The 17,716-nt window shown below is 45.6% G+C and overlaps 1 protein-coding gene across 9 annotated transcripts in view; it reads left to right on the top strand.

Annotated features, from left to right (window-relative positions):
- The window catches only part of PHTF2 (putative homeodomain transcription factor 2), a 180,945-nt gene that overhangs the window by 64,211 nt on the left and 99,018 nt on the right, over nt 1-17,716 (top strand). For all 9 annotated transcript variants that reach the window (XM_007063795.4, XM_043552161.1, XM_043552155.1 and 6 more), the window contains one exon: nt 5,231-5,287. In XM_007063795.4, coding sequence (XP_007063857.3) covers nt 5,231-5,287 — 57 coding nt within the window. The remainder of the gene's footprint in view (nt 1-5,230; nt 5,288-17,716) is intronic.

The raw sequence follows: 17,716 nt of genomic DNA on the forward strand, positions 1-17,716 counted from the left end.
CTTTTTCCAATTGTCTGGGACCTCCCCCAGTCGCCAGTAGTTTTCAAAGATAATGGCAGTGACTACAATCATATCAGCCAACTCCCTCAGCACCCTTGGATGCATTAGATCCGGACCCCTGGACTTGTGCATGTCCAGCTTTTCTAAATAGTCCTTAACCTGTTCTTTCACCAGTGAGGGCTGCTCACCTACTCCCCTTACTGTGCTGTCCAGTGCAGCAATCTGGGAGCTGACCTTGTCTGTGAAGACCGAAGCAAAAAAAGCATTGAGTACTTCAGCTTTTTCCACATCTGTCACTAGGTTGCCTCCCCCATTCAGTAAGGGTCCCACGCTCTTTTTGACTACCTTCTTGTTGCTAACATACCTGTAGAAACCCTTCTTTTTACCCTTCACATATCTTGCTAGCTGCAACTTCAGTTATGCTTTGGCCTTCCTGATTACACCCCTGCATGCTCGAGCAATATTTTTATACTTCTCCATAGTCATCTGTCCAAGCTTCCACTTCTTGTTAGCTTCCTTTTTGTGTTTAAGCTCACCGAAGATTTCTCTGTTAAGCCGAGCTGGTCGCCTGCCATGTTTACTATTCTTTCTACACATCGGGATGGCCTGTTCCTGCGCCCTCAGTAAGCCTTCTTTAAAATACAGCCAGCTCTCCTCCTGGACTCTTTCCACCTCATAGCCTCCCAGGGGATCCTGCCCATCAGTTCCCTGAGGGAGTCAAGTCTGCTTTTCTGAAGTCCAGGGTCCGTATTCTGCTGCTGTCTTCTTCCTTTTTTCAGGATCCTGAACTCGACCATCTCATGGTCACTGCTGCCCAGGTTGCCACCTACTTCTACTTCCCCTACCAGTTCTTCCTTGTTGATTCCTCCAGCACTTGCACCAGGAAATTGTCCCCAACACTCTCCAAAAACTTCCTGGATTGTCTGTACACTGCTGTATCGCTCTCCCAGCAGATGTCAAGGTGATTGAAGTCCTCCATGAGAACCAGGGCCTGTGATCTGGAAACTTCTGTTAGTTGTCTGAAGAAAGCCTCATCTACCTCATCCTCCTGGTCTGGTGGTCTGTAGCAGATGCCCACCACGACATCACCCTGGTTGTTCTCACCTCTAAACTTAACCCAAAGACTCTCAACAGGCTTTTCTCCAGTTTCATACTGGAGCTCTGAGTAGTCATACTGCTCTCTTACGTACAGTGCAACTATTCTACCTTTTCTCCCTTGTTTGTCCTTCCTGAACAGTTTGTACCCAATCACGTGAGTTAACCCACCAAGTCTCTGTTGTTCCAGTCACATCATAGTTCCTTGACTGTGCCAGGACTTCCAGTTCTTTCTGCTTGTTTCCCAGGCTTCTTGCGTTCCTGTACAGGCACTTAAAATAACTAGCTGATTGCCATACTTTCTCAGTATGGACCAGGAGGCCTCCCCATTGCACCCTCCTCCGTGTTTCCTCCTGGTATCCCACTTCCCCACTTACCTCTGGGCTAAGGTCACCAACCCCTGGTGAACTTAGTTTAATGCCCTCCTCACTAGGTTAGCAAGCCTGCCTGCAAAGATGCTTTTCCCTCTTTTAGTTAGGTGGATCTCATCTCTTCCTAGCAATCCTCCTTCCTGGAACAACATCCCATGGTTGAAGAATCCAAAGCCCTCTCTCTGACACCACCTGCGCAACCACACATTTACCTCCACAATTTGATGGTCCTTTTCCTTCAACAGGAAGGATGGATGAGAACACGACTTGCACCTCAAACTCCTTTATCCTTCTTCCCAGAGCTACGTAGGCTGCAGTGACTCGCTCGAGGTCATTCTTGGCAATATAATGGGTGCCCACATGAAGTAGGAAGGTGTAGTGGTACGAGGGTTTGATCAGTATCGGCAGGCACTCGGTCACATCCTGAATTCTAGCTCCAGCCAAGCAGCACGCTCTGAGTCTCCCAGTCTGGACGGCAGATGGATGACTCTGTCCCCTTAGGAGGGAGTCCCCGACCACCACCCGTCTCCTCCCCTTGGGAGTGGTGGTCGTGGAACCCCCATCTTTAGGACAATGCATTACATACCTTCCGTTCAGTGGGGTCTCCTTCTGGTCCCTTCCCTCAGATGACTCTTCCAAACCATTCTCTGCCGTAGTACCTGTGCAGAGAACCTGAAAACGGTTTCTTATCCCTGTCTGCATTGGGGATACATTGGTTTTCTTCTGGAGGTCACATGCTACCAATTTTCTTTCCCGTTCTGCATCGCACACTCTGATTCTTCAGCATGCTGTGCCTGCAGTACCAAACACTGACTTCTGTCCAGAAAGTCTTCATTTTCTTTGATGCAGTGCTGGGTTAATAGTTGGGTCTCTAGTCCTTTAACCTTGTCTTCCAATATAGAGACCAGCTTGAACTTCATACAGACTAAGTCGCTTCTATCCTCCTGAGAGAAAGACAAACACGGCACATCCTGTGCAGGTCACAATATCTGATGGCTCACTATCAGTGATATCTTCCTTTTAAGAGCCTCTGCAGATGTTGTATTTACTGCTCACAGAAGCCTGATAAGCAAAAAAAAAACCCCTCTGTGTGGGAAATCTCCCCCCCCTCCCCCCCCCCCCGGGCAAACACCCTCTGTTTGCCTGTCCTCTGTTCGCTGCTCACTTGCTTCAGAACTGGCTGTTTTTTATAAGGTTGCTGTCTTGAAGCAGTTGGCCCGGCTCAAAGTCTTCACTCCAGTCAACCACTCAAGGCCCACCTAGAACAAAGTACTCCCAATTCACACTTTTTTCAAACAAATAACCACATGGTCATACAGTCCTGGCAACCAGCTCCAGTCAAACAAATAGTCACAGGAGACAGACACTTGTATATTCACTTCAACTGCTCACAACACAGCCCCCCCCCGGTGCAGCACTCACTGTAGCTCCTCCCAGACAGTTCCCAGGCAAACTCCCTCTGTTCACCTGTCCTCTGTTTGCTGCTCCAGAATTAAAGTAGCACCAGAATTCCACCTTAATCAAGCCATATACTTGTCAACTTTCTTTCCTAAGTCCCATTCTCATAAGGCTGAGGAGAGACTGCACACCTTGAATGTTAGATGGATGTTGGCTTTCTACTTGGACAGAACCAGATCTTTTAGATCTTCATCACAGCTGTTTGTGACTTTAGCAGACTGGCTTAAAGGCCTTCCAGTCTTGACAGAGGATTTAATCTGCATATGTTTGTGCTATGACATTGCCAGTGTGCCCCCTCCAAGCAGCATAGTAGCGTAGTAGTCTCTACAAGACCTCAAACAGTTTCTATAGCTTTTTTTGGGCTTAGGTATTTATACCAGACATTTGTAAAGCTGCAACTTGTACTCCTGGGAGAATTCTGCACCACTACGCAATGCAGAATTTTGCAGAAATGAAAGTGTATGCAGAATTTCCTTTCTCCCCCAGAAATGGACTGCAGTGCTTCTGGTCATCATTAGGGGCCACTGGACCTGGCAAAACCCAACTCACACATAGAAGACACTGTCAGGGAGAAGGAGGAAGCTGCTGTTCCCCGCACGCTCTGAGGGAAGGAGAGGGCAGCGCGCAGGAAACTCCGTGCAAGCCTGTTTCTCCCTCTGGATATCCCTGGGCTCTGAGGGGTAGGAGGGCAGCTGTCTGGGCTGAAGGGGGCCGTGGCTGGGCTCTGGAGGGAGAGGGGATGCAGGTATCAGGGCAAAGGGAGCCCCGTGGCTGGACTCTGGTCGGGAGGGATTGTGGCTGTGTGGCCCCCTGACTTGGGTGGAGGGGAAGGGAAAGGGGCAGAGAAACAAGAATTGGGTTGTCATAGGGGTTTCTTTAACTCTCTACTCCTGTGGGAATTTGTGTGTGTGTGTATAGTGTGGCAGAGCTCCGACCTTGTCCCCATGGGTCCCGCGCTTCCACGTGGTTTAAGCTAGCCTCAGAGGCTCACTGCGACCCACCATGTAGACCTCCTCTCTCTAGGGCCAGGGTACAATCTATTGAGCCCTTTTCATCATAAGCCAGCAGGGAGGCTGGTGAGAGAACTCCCAGTCTCTGTTGTCCCTATGGGCTTATTCCAGAACAGTTTAGTCTCCTGTCCTGACGGGGCCTGTCTTCCTCTCCCAGGAGGTGTTTCTGTAGTGGCAGGTTGGGGGGATCCCGGGCCCTCCCTCTACTCTGGGTTCTGGCCCAGGGACCCTAATGGCAGCAGCTGTTGGCAGCTGACCTTTCACTGCCAGAGTTGCTACATTTTCCTGGGCCACTTCCCCACAGCTCCCCCACTTCTCTCTCTTAACGCCGCCTTCACCCTTACCTGAGGGCTCCCTTTCCAGTGGCTTGAGGGTGTCTTCATTACTCAGTCCTTCAGCTGCACTTGCTCTCCTCGGCCTGACTGGAGTGAGCCCTTTTATGTATCAGAGGGGCCTTAATTAGAGTCGGGTGTTCTCATTAGCTTAACAGCCTCACCTGACTTGTTGCAGGCTAATTGGAGTCATGTGTCCACCCTAGCCTGTAGCAGCCCCTGCTCTGGTCAGTCAGGGAACAGAAAACTGCTTATCCAGTGGCCAGTATATCTGCCTTCTACTACTCTGCTGTACCCAACTGGTCTGGGTCTATCACAATATTTAGACATACTGGCTGACAGGTGTTTTGAAATAAATACCTAAATAATTGAAACTGGTGTGGTTATGTAGTTTTATTTTGAGAAATAAAATTTGCAGAATTTTAAAATATTGTGCACAGAATTTTAATTTTTGGCACAGAATTGCCCCAGGAATAAACTTGGTCATTGGTACATAACTTTTTACAACTCATTGTGCTATATCTCAGTATTCCAGAGATGATGTTAAATTTGGATGAGTAATCCTTCATTCATTGTTCAGTTAGTCTCCAAAATCACCTCTGGATTGAACTGCTTGAGAGTCACCTGAAGTGGAATGGACATGCAATCTCTTGAAGGAAAAAATGGTTCCTAACCTGGTCTGTATCTGTGATTCTTTGAGATGTTGCACATGCCCATTGCATGACCCACTCTCCTTTCCCTGTATGTTGGAGTCCCTCAAGAAGGAATGAGGAAGGTCTGGGGGGGTGGGTCTGCCCTCTATGGGATTATGCAACAGCATAAGGTGCAAGCCCAAGGAAACGATGATCTATTGTTTTGTGTGTTCATGCTGTACCTTACCTCTGTGAAAACAGATTTGTTTTTTTGTTGCATAATGTTTCATTAAATGTAATTTAATTCAGATATTTTTGTTCTCTTTTTTTAGATTGGGGCATATGATCAACAAATATGGGAAAAATCTGTTGAACAAAGAGAAATCAAGGTAATATTTTAACATTTTAATAATTCTTTCTGTTCATAGTGTAGGTTATGGCTAACTTAATCTTAAATTTCAAATTACATAACTATGGTGACTTACACTCCTAAAATTCTTATTGCAATGAAAAAGTAATGTTCATAATGTTCTGAATTCCAGTGTATAGCAATAAGTAGTTTGTATGTTTATTGTATATTATTTCCTAATTACTGAAAAAAATGCTAGCAGTCCACAGTTCATGGCAAGAACTTTCAATTTTCTTTGTATGAATTCTAATGTCAGTTGTTTGAGCTGTTTTTTACTTTCAGTTAGTTACTCTGTACCACCTTATATCCTTCTTTTTGATGCTGTCATTGTTTTGTACAGTTTATTGGACTGGTAAGTACTTCGGGTTGGTGGTTTTGTGTTACTATGCATAAGCTGCTATGCTTAACTGTGATTCTGCGTTTTGGGGTGACTAACAGAATGTCATCAGTGTTTGATGCTGCCAACTTGTTATGCAAAAATAACAATTGGTAGGAGTCTTTTTTAATAGATTATGGAATTCATGCATAATTATGTTACACGATTATAGAAATGAAGTAGTTCTCCTAATTTTTCCTTGCAAATTAATTTATTATACCAACTTTTTTTTTCTCAAGTTCTGCATCTGGTAAATATGCTACTATTGCCTGGGCTAAAAGCTGTTGCTGATTTTAACATAAATAATTCTGATAACATATAAATTGCTTAAGATTTCACTGGGTTTTAGTGCTAGGACAGTAAAATGAATAGGATGAAAATGAATAGGGGATTTTGATGCGCTTCAGGCATGTTTTATTAAGTGGAAATTCAGCTGCATTAACACATCTGAGACTGACCTGGACTGTGTAATTGTGACCCTGACTTCACTATAGATGGCTTTTTTTGTTTGTTTTTCCCCTTTCATTCTGCACAATAATTGCTTTCTACTGAAATGTTCCTATCTTTATATCTGTTTAATGAGAAGAATGTTTGAATATATAAATATATTTTAGGTGGCACATTACTGTATACTAATAAGATAGCAATGCTTCAGTTAAATTGTTGCATCATATAGGTGTTTTTAAATTATGAACTAAATGGTTTAGCCATTGAGAGTAAGAATGTAATACTTTATAGCATTGGCTCTCAACCTTTCCAGACTACTTTACCCCATTCAGGAGTCTAATTAATCTTGTGTACCCCCAAGTTTCACCTCACTTAAAAACTACTTGCTTTCAAAATCAGACATGAAAATACAGAAGTGTCACAGCACACTATTACTGAAAAATTGCTTACTTTCCTATTTTTACCATATAATTATAAAATAAATAATATTGTACTTTGTATTTCAGGGTATAGTATATAGAGCAGTATAAACAAATCACTGTATGAAATTTTAGTTTGTACTGACTCTGCTAGTGCTTTTTAAATAGCCTGTTGTAAAACTAGGCAAATATCTAAGTGAGTTGATGTACCCCCTGGAAGACCTCTGCATACCCCCTGTAAACTCAGGGGTTGTACCGTATGATTGGAGAATTGCTAACATAGTTCCTATTTTTAAGAAAGGGAAAAAAGGTGATCTGGGTAACTATAGGCCTGTTAGTTTGACATCTGTAGTATGCAAGGTCTTGGAAAAAAATTTTGAAGGAGAAGGTAGTTAAGGACATTGAAGTCAATGGGACAAAATACAACATGGTTTTACAAAAGGTAGATCATGCCAAACCAACCTGATCTCCTTCTTTGAGAAAGTAACAGATTTTTTTAGACAAAGGAAACGCAGTGGATCTAATTTACCTAGATTTCAGTAAGGCGTTTGATACCGTGCCACATGGGGAATTATTAGTTAAATTGGATAAGATGGGGATCAATAGGAAAATTGAAAGGTGGATAAGGAATTGGTTAAATGGGAGACTACAACGGGTCCTATTGGAAGGTGAACTGTCAGGCTGGAGGGAGGTTACCGGTGGAGTTCGTCAAGGATTGGTTTTGGGACCAATGGGGGGGAGGGATAGCTCAGTGGTTTGAGGATTAGCCTGCTAAACCCAGGGTTGTGAGTTCAAGCCTCAAGGGGGCCATTTTGGGATCTGGAGCAGAAATTGGGGATTGGTCCTGCTTTGAGCAGGGAGTTGGATTAGATGACCTCCTGAGGTCCCTTCCAACCCTATGATTCTAGGAGAACAGAATTACCAAAGCATACAACCTCCTTTTAAGGGGGGAGGGATAGCTCAGTGGTTTGAGCATTGACCTGCTAAATCCAGGGTTGTGAGTTCAATCCTTGAGGGGGCCATTTAGGGATCTGGGGCAAAAATTGGGGATTGGTCCTGCTTTGAGCAGGGGGTTGGACTAGATGACCTCCTGAGGTCCCTTCCAACCTTAACCTTCTATGATTTAATCTTTTTATTACTGACCTCGGCACAAAAAGTGGGAGTGTGCTAATAAAGTTTGCGGATGATACAAAGCTGGGAGGTATTGCCAATTTAGAGAAGGACAGGGATATCCTACAGGAGGATCTGGATGACCTTGTAAACTGGAGTAAGAGTAATAGGATGAAATTTAATAGTGAGAAGTGTAAGGTCATGCATTTAGGGATTAATAACAAGAATTTTAGTTATAAGCTAGGGACGCATCAATTAGAAGTAACTGAAGAGAAGAAGGACCTTGGAGTATTGGTTGATCATAGGATGACTATGAGCCGCCAATGTGATATGGCCGTGAAAAAAACTAATGCGGTCTTGGGATGCATCAGGAGAGGTATTTCCCGTAGCGATAAGGAGGTTTTGGTACCGTTATACAAGGCACTGGTGAGACCTCACCTGGAATACTGTGTGCAGTTCTGGTCTCCCATGTTTAAGAAGGATGAATTCAAACTGGAACAGGTACAGAGAAGGGCTACTAGGATGATCCGAGGAATGGAAAACTTGTCTTATGAAAGGAGACTCAAGGAGCTTGGCTTGTTCAGCCTAACTAAAAGAAGGTTGAGGGGAGATATGATTGCTCTCTATAAATATATCAGAGGGATAAATACCAGAGAGGGAGAGGAATTATTTAAGCTCAGTACCAATGTGGACACAAGAACAAATGGATATAAACTGGCCACCAGGAAGTTTAGACTTGAAATTAGATGAAAGTTTCTAACCATCAGAGGAGTGAAGTTTTGGAATAGCCTTCCAAGGGAAGCAGTGGGAGCAAAAGATCTATCTGGCTTTAAGATTAAACTCGATAAGTTTATGGAGGAGATGGTATGATGGGATAACATGGTTTTAGTAATTAAATATTCATGGTAAATAGGCCCAATGGCCGGTGATGGGATATTAGATGGGGTGGGATCTGAGTTACCCAGGAAAGGAATTTTCTGTAGTATCTGGCTGATGAATCTTGCCCATATGCTCAGGGTTTAGCTGATAGCCATATTTGGGGTTGGGAAGGAATTTTCCTCCAGGGCAGATTGGAAGAGGCCCTGGAGGTTTTTCGCCTTCCTCTGTAGCATGGGGCACGGGTCACTTGCTGGAGGATTCTCTGCTCCTAGAAGTCTTTAAACCACGATTTGAGGACTTCAATAGCTCAGACATAGGTGAGAGGTTTTCGCAGGAGTGGGTGGGTGAAATTCTGTGGCCTGCGTTGTGCAGGAGGTCAGACTAGATGATCATAATGGTCTTCTCTCACCTAAATATCTATGAAAGTACACATACCTATAGTTTAGAACCACTGCTTTATAGCACCTTTCACATGGGAACTTCTCTTGATTTGGCAACACGTATAAGGTGACCATATGTTACAGATATATGGCTCTAAAAACCCTCTTTCAACCAGAGCTCTACAGTTGGTATCACTAGTTGACCTCAGAAAGGTAGCAAAATAATAACTTGTATACAAATGTCTTCTTTCAAGTTTGTCCTTCTGGGTTACAGTGGGGAGGATGTCTGGGTGTTGGGTCTTCTGATTCATCAGAAGACCTGTGTCTTATACAGACATTGTCTAATGCAGACTGATGAGTGTTCAAATTAAAAGGGTGGGTGGAGTGGTGGGACTTCAGAAGCATTCAACACAATAACTACCTATAATCTCAAATCCAGACATTGGGCACAGTACTTATTAATTGAAGTGTCATTTCAATGAAGACCAACATACTACTGCAGAGGTAATTAACGATCATATAAATAAGAAATTGAAATAAACTGTTTCATATACATCATGTTTTTTTGAAAACATGCTGCATGCGTATCAGGGTTAGCTCTTGTTTGGGCAGTCCTATTTTACAATAATTAAGCAATTATACATGAGTGGTTAAAATATTGCTGTTCACTGTCACATTTATATTGTGAGAGTTTAGTATAGTTACGCTTCATGTAACATGCTTTTATTACAATAGGTAGCTGGGGCTTTACACAACCTCAGACCTACCCTCCTACATTGTTGTATTGCTGTTATAAAAGAACTTGTGTAAACGTACAAATTCAGTAGTTTATGTAGGAAAATAAAATATCTCCATAGCTGGAAAATTTTCATGATTGATCAATTATTTCTCAGGTGTCCATGTTAAAACTAAGTTCTAGTTTACAGTAAATGTTAACTGAAAATGTGCAACTAAGTTCTTTTTAGTGTGCATTTGCATTCTTGCTTAATTGCTTAATTCTGTTCACATTCTCTTTTTTCTTTTCTGTTGCATTTTATTTCTAAAGATAAAACTTTATGAAAAGAATTTAAGGCCAAGGCTTTCTAAAATAACTAGTAGTTTTGGATGCTTTGGTTCTTGGGTACCGACTTGAGACATCTTAAAGGGTCCTGATTTTCTGAGGCCTAGCATGAGTGCTTTTTGAAAATTTGGCTCCATTTCAGTTTGGGCATCTATCATCACTAGTCAGTTTTTAATATATTGGGCTAAAATCCCACATAAACTTGATATGTGCATTCTTTTGGGATGTTTTACCTACTAAATGCATATTTTATTCAAATTGACTGAAATAGAGATAATATTCTAACTGAAAAAATAACACAAAACATACCTGCTTTGAAGTTTCTAAAGAGTAAACACACATTGTAACATCTTGCAGATAGATTCTGAAAGGAACAAGGACCAAGATTTTAAAAAATAAGTAATTTTATATGCCTCAATTTTTGTGTGATCAACCTGAAATACCCTAAAATGGTCTGATTTTCAGAAAGTGATAAGCATTCAAGCTTTAGAAAATCTGGCTCCTTTAATGTCTCATATTGAGCCCCCAAATTGAAGCACCCAAAATGACCTTGTCACTTTTCTGGAAACTTGGCCAGGCTAACTGTGGTGTCATGGCTGGGCATCCACTAATGTTAGTTTCAAGGTTAATGTTGCCAAGTATTTTATTTCTCTAATATTTGAGCTGTTGCATTTTGTCATTTTCAATATAACAAGTTCTAACTCTGTGCTATTAAAATATTAATTAAAATATATTTGCAACATTAATGGGATTACACAGGCTTATTTGGCAGCTAGGAATCTGCTCTGCCTATCAGTGTGGAACTCCTCCTTCCTGCAACAACCTGCGTTCTCAAGATTTCCTTTAGTGCTGTCATCAGTGTTCATCCCAATGCCGGCATCGATACTGGCCTCAGTACCCTCAACTCTCATGGTGCTGCATAGACTTTCTAGATTGCCTGGCGCCCCTACCAGCACTGAATCACCTCTACCTAAAGAATACTCTTACTCTTCTGACTCCAGAGCAGTGAGAGGCTTCTCTGGGTAGATTGCAAAGGTCAAGATCTTTGCCTTCTTCAGCTTGGGAAAGGCACTGTATTATGGTAGCTCTTAGGAGCCCACGTCACGGACTGGGACCCCATTGTGCTAGGTGTCATACAAACATAGAACAGAAAGATAAGACCCCGGGACAAGGACCATAATCTGAGTAAGATGAGACAACAGATGGATGGACAGAGGGGAAGAGTCCCAAGTAAACAATGAGACAATATTTGTTCAGTGATAGCCTGTAGTCTCTAAAAAGAAAAGGAGCACTTGTGGCACCTTAGAGACTAACAAATTGCCCTTAGGAGTTGGGGCCTTAGCCGAGTCTGGCGCCACAAGTACTCCTTTTCTTTTTACGGATACAGACTAACATGGCTGCTACTCTGAAACCAGTAGTCTCTGCACACTAGCAGCCTAACCATTGAAGAGGGATCTGAAGGTGGATAAATGAGGTAGCTTTACGTATATTTACAGAGAGTGTACTCCAAGGGTGCAGGACAGGATGGGAGAAAGCATGAAGATATTTGTTCAAAAATTTGACAAGTGGGCAGTGGAGGGTGGCTTTGTTGGCCAGTTGGATGAGAGAATTGACAGCTTGATAACTAATGAGATGATATGTAGAGTGAGGATTGACTGTGAAGGGCTTTGAAAGTGAATACATGCTACATTGTTTTTAATAGAGAAGTGAAGAGACAGTGGAGGGGTTCAAAGAGAAGGGTGGCATGGGCAAAGTGACAGTCTCCGAAAATGATCTTTTTAGCAGCATTCTGAATGGATGTGAGTGGGGCAAGACTGCATTTGTCAGGGTCAGAGAAAAGGACGTTGAAGTAATCAAGTTGTGAGGTGATGAACCTAGATGAGGGTTTTAACTGTGTGGATGGATAGGAAAGTCTCTGTTAGAGATGTTATGCAGAAAAAATATCAGCAAGATTTAGATAAAGCCCGAAAGTGAGGACCTAGAGAGGGGTCAAAGTTGGTAGTTAGAGTACCAGCTGGGATTTTGCCCCTGGGCGGGGCATACCCCACTCTCCCGGCTTCAAACCATGCTTGTCATGCAACAGGCTGATGCCTATTAGTGACCCCCATGACAGTTGTTTAGGGGAATCTCATAGAAAGGACAAGTGCAGAATCTGTAAGAACTTTCGCCCCAGAACCCAAAAGGAGAGGGATAGTTGCTTGAGGGCCCTCTTCATGGAGCCTGAGCTTCTTCCTGCATTGGAGCCCTCCTGCTCAGATCCTGTACTGCTCATCGGGCAGGCACCGATCATCACCCGGGTCTGTCGGCAGACCCAAGCCTTGAGAACTCTGCCCCGGTCACTGGAAGGGCAATGGTTGGACTAGGAGTTTAGCCCCTCGCCAAGGAGGGGTGATTCACCGCCGACCCACGAAGCCGGCTTGGCACCTGCAGTGATGGCATGGAAGCAGGGACAGTGGCCCACTTAGTGGTCATACTGGAACCTTTGGGTCATGCCCATTATGCCGTTCCCATATTACCACCAGTTCTCCCTGGCTGCCTTGGACAAACCACCGCCGGCACTGGAGCTGGAAATGGTACCAAATCCAACATGGGGGCAGGGCATCAGACTCCAGCACCTAAGGAGCCGTCCCCGGAGACGGAAGGGGAACCCACCCCTCCCTGGTGGTACTCGTCGTCGTTTCTAGACGAAGCAGTGATGGGTCCCTCCCAAATGGGCAGCTCCCCCTGATGACTTCAAGGAGTATCACGACCTCCTTAAAAGGGTGGCTACCAACTTGAACTTAAAAATTTGAGGAGGTCGCAGAGGAGTCCAATGACCTCCTTTAACATTATACCCTCCTTCACCCCAGCCCACGTCGCGCTGCCCATCCACCCGAGGGTCCTTAAGATTGCCAAATCGCTGTGGCAGACCTCCTCTTCAGTTCTGCCTGCTTCTCAGAAGGTGGAAAAGTAGTAGTATGTCCCTGCGGAAGGGTTCGAATATCTGTATGCACTCCCTCCAGCGGCATCACTGATTGTGTTTGCTGTTTAATGAAAAGCACAGGCAGGGTCTAGTCAGTGGCATGCCGAAAAATAAAGACACCAAGAGACTGGATTTATTTGGCAGAAAGATTTATTCGACAGCAAGCCTGCAATTTTGGGTGTATAACCACCAGGCCCTGTTAGGCAGGTAGAATTTTAACCTGTGGGACTCCCTTAACAAATTCAAGGAGGCCCTCCTGCAGGACCGAGCCAAGGACGCTTTAATGTACGAAGACACAGCAGTGGCAAGGGAGGCGCTTCAAATGACCTGGGATGCTACTGACTCAGCAGCCAGGGTGGTCACCTCCGCGGTGGCCATGAGGTGCAGCTCCTGGTTGCAGTCCTCTGGGTTATCCCAGAAGATGCAGTCCACTATACAGGACCTCCTGTTTGAGGGTGCAGGGCTCTTCTCTGAGCTCACGGACTTGAGACTCCTTGGCCTTAAAGACTCCCGTGCCACTCTCCGCTCCTTGGGGCTCCATACTCCTCAGCAGGCCAGGAAGCCATTCCACTCTCCATCTCCTCTGACTCCACAGTCTAGGTCCTGGGGGGACTCCCTGGCTGGGCACCTACAGGAGAAAGGGTCTAAGTGGCGACGCCCATCATCTTCCCATTCAGCTACTCAGCCTGACCTTTCCAGGAACCAAGGAGGCCAGAAGCAGTCATTTTGAGGGTGTGCTCCAGGACGATGCCCCAGTCACCTCCCAGGATCCATCCTCCCACTCTTTTTTTTTTTTTTTTTTTTTTTTTTTTTTCCCCCCCCTCCACTGCCTCCACCCCTTTCAGTTGGCCTGGTCGTGGTTGACCTCAGATGGTTGGATGCTCAAAGTAATATCCTCAGGTTACACCCTGCAGTTCATGGCTGACCCTCCCTTCCACCCCACTTCCCGGTCCCTCTTCAGGGACCCTTCTTATGAGCAACTCCTCGTCCAAAAGGTTGAGAATCTCCTGCGCCTGGGGGCAGTGGAGGAGGTCTCTCGAGACATGAAAGGAAAGGTGTTCTAATCCCGCTATTTCCTAATCCCGAAAGCAAAAGGGGACTTCAGACCCATTTTGGACCTGTGCCATCTCAACAAGTCTCACAAAAAGTTGAAGTTGTGCATGGTCTCCCTGGCCTCCATCATCCCCTCCCTAGATCTGGGAGACTGATATGCCGCCCTCGACCTGAAGGACACGTGTTTCCATTTTCCCAAGGCACAGGCACTTCTTTCGTTTTATGCTGGGCCAGCACCATTTCCAATCACGGCATTGCCTTTCGGTCTCTTGTCAGCCCCAAGAGTGTTCACGAAGTGCATAACCCCAGTGGCTGCTTACCTGAGATGCCAGGGTGTTCAAATTTACCTGTACCTTGATGACTGGCTAATAAAGGGTCAGTCCCGGGATCAGGTGCGACAGTATCTTGATCTGGCTTGTTCCTCTTGTCGCAACCTGGGGCTGTTAATAAACGAGAAAAAGTCAACCTTAATCCTGGTACAATGCATAGAGTTCATTGGTGCAGTCCTTGAGGCTCAGTTCCAAGCCATGGCGGACCTCATCTTGTGCATGTAAGTCACCCTATTACCACTGCTCACACATGCCTGCGCTTGTTGGGTCACATGGCAGCCCGCACCTATGTGGTCTGGCACATGTGGCTCCGCCTCAGGCCTCTACAGGTGTGGCTGGCATCGGTCTACGTCCCCAACAGACATAGCATGGGCCACATGGTCAGGGTCCCAGACCATGTACTGTCGTCATTCACCTGATGGCAGAGTCCTGCATCTGTATTGGAGGCAGGTCCCTTTGTGGCTCCATCCCTGCCGGTGACCCTCATCTATGATGCCTCAGATCTGGGGTAAGGAGCCCGCCTTGGCGATCGTGGCACGCCAGGTTGTTGGTTGAGTTACGATCACTCACTACACATCAACGTTAGGGAGCTCAGAGTGGTTCACCTGGCCTGCCAACCCTTCCTGCCTCATTAAAAAGCAGGGTGGTCCATGTCCTGATGGACAATACAGCGGCTGTGTTCTATATCAACAAGCAGGGCGGAGCCAGATAATCTGTCCTGTGCCAGGAAGCCCTCAGGCTATGGAACTACTGTGTACAACACGGTATCCATCTTGTAGCCGCATACCTCCTCGGGGTCAGGAACACTTTGGCAGATCACCTCAGCAGGACCTTCTTGTCTCCCACGAGTGGTTCCCTCCTCCCGGAAGTGGTCAGTTCCAAATGCCACGTTTGCTGCTCGACTGGGAGGATTGAGGCTCCCTGTTGGATGCTTTTGTGCTCCCGTGGTCGGGGGCTCTGTTATGCCTTCCCTCCAGTGCCGCTGATTCACAGAGTTCTCACGAAAATCAAGCAAGACAGAGTGAAGGTGATCCTCAGCGCCAGCTTGGCCGCTCCAGCACTGGTTCAGCCTGCTGCTTGACCTCTCGGTGGCTGCTCTATTACAGCTGCCACTGAGGCTAGACCTGCTGTCCCAGAACCACGGAAGTCTTCTGCATCAGACCTTGGTAACGTTGCACCTGACGGGTTGGCTGCCGCATGGTTAAATGCGGAGGAGCAGGAGTGCTTGGCCACTGTCCAGCAGGTCCTCTTCGGCAGCAGAAAGCTCTCCACCAGAACGACCTACCTGGCCAAATTGAAGCTGTTCGCTTATTGGACCTCGGATAAAGGTATTTGGTCTGAGCGGGCCTTGCTTCAGTTAATCCTGGGCTACCTTCTGCATCTCAAGCTCCAAGGCCTGTCCCTTTAATCTGTCACGGTCCATTTGGCCGCTATTTTGGCTTTCCATCCACTGATCGAGGGTAGATCAGTTTTCGCCTAGGATGTGACTGCCAGGTTCCTCAAGGGCCTTGAATGCCTCTACCTGCACATAAGGGACCCTGAATCTTGTGCTGTCATGGCTCATGGGATCTCCCTTTGAGTCACTGGCTTTCTCCTCTCTTTCTCCTGTCCTGGAAGGTCACGTTCCTAGTTGTGATAACATCCGTCCACCGCGTCTCTAAGATTAGGGCGCTTACCTTGGAACCTCCCTTCACAGTCTTCTAGAAAGACAGGGTCCACCTGTGGCCGCACCCACCTTTCCTGCCCAAGGTGGTCTCACAGTTTCATACGGGCCAGGACATTTACTTGCCTGTCTCTTTTTTTTTTTTTTTTCTTTTTTTTTTCTTTTCCAAAGCCACATAAGTTGGAGGAGGAGTGTAGATGGAATTCCCTAGATGCCAGTAGGGTGCTAGCCTTCTACATTGAAAGGACCAAGCCATTCCACAAATAAGCGCAGTTGTTCGTCACAGTGGCCAACAGGTTGGAAGGTCGTCTAGTGTCTGCTCAAAGAATTGCTTTTTGGATCACTGCCTGCATTCACTGCTGCCATGATCAGGCAGAGGTGCCACATCCGGTGATTGTAACTACCCATTCAACCAGGATGCAAGCCTCCTCGGTAGGGTTTCCTAGCCCAAGTGCCTATCCAAGACATCTGTAGGGCGGCCACCTGGTCATCTGTCCACACGTTCTCTGGGATAATGCTGGCTAGAGCAAAGTTACAAGCCGCAAAGCTGTGAACTCCAAGCCCACCTTCAAGGATACTGCTTGTGAGTCACCTAGAATGGAATCGACATGAACAAGCACTTGAAGAAGAAAAAACAGTTACCTACCAGATTTTCGAGATATGAAGAGCAACAGTTACAAAAAGGTATGTTGCCGGCACCCAGTGCCAGAGGCGAACAGCAGCAGGGGGTTCGTTACCCGGTGTGCGTCACTCAATAATCATAATGGGGTGGAGAAGCAGAAAAGTTTTATTTGCAGCTGCAAACAAGGTACAAGGAGAATAGAATCTCAAATCCTGCACACCAGAGCAGGTCATTACACACACGCTTTTATATTCCTTAATGCTACTGCACTACACATCAGCCAATTAAAACTTTGCACAAATACTTTTCCTTCCTTATGTGGGTTACAACAATATTTATTTCCTGCAACCTCTAACAAGCATTCCTAGCAACTTAAACAACCAGCACATTCTGTCTGGCCTTGTAGCTGTCTCTCCTATTATCTTTAACTTGGCGTCAGCAAACCTTACACTATGAGGCATTATCTACAACTGCAACATTGTTTTAAGAGTAAAAGAGCTTACTCAAACCAGCCAGGCCTAAATTCTATTAAGGGGGGTTGAAAAGAAGCCCTTAGGCCTTCAGTAGGGAGACCTCCTCGACCCTTATGGCCTTCCATCTCCTCAACTTAATTAGTGGCCATGCCCTGGGGTCTCCAACAGGTAGATAACCGTTTTTTCCCTCCCTAGCGTCCCCCAGCTTGGCCCTTTTCAACTATACACCTTGGAAGTATTGGGCACCTTTGGGCATACTATGGGTGACAAGGTCAGTATCAGTTACTCACTTCAGGCCTAGATTGTCAGCTCCCACCACCACCCAGAAAAGATACTTCGCCACCTCAAGTGGCTGAACATGTTTCTAATCTGACCCTATCAGATGAGGATATTCAAGACCAAGGGCAGCAGATGCCCACTCGTATCCCCTGATGAAGTGATCATGCCTTAATCATCCTCCCCAATCATGGATGATTATGGGTGTAGATATAGATATCTACATATCTGTACCCACAATCATCCAAGATTGGGGACCCAGCAGGGAGAGCTTGCTCTTGACATGTTCAGAACATTCTCATGAATAGCAGAAAGGGTTCCACCAGGACAATTTACCTTGTGAAAAGGAAGAGATTTTCT

This window comes from Chelonia mydas, chromosome 1, assembly GCF_015237465.2.
Source record: "Chelonia mydas isolate rCheMyd1 chromosome 1, rCheMyd1.pri.v2, whole genome shotgun sequence".
NCBI classification, from domain to species: domain Eukaryota; kingdom Metazoa; phylum Chordata; order Testudines; family Cheloniidae; genus Chelonia; species Chelonia mydas.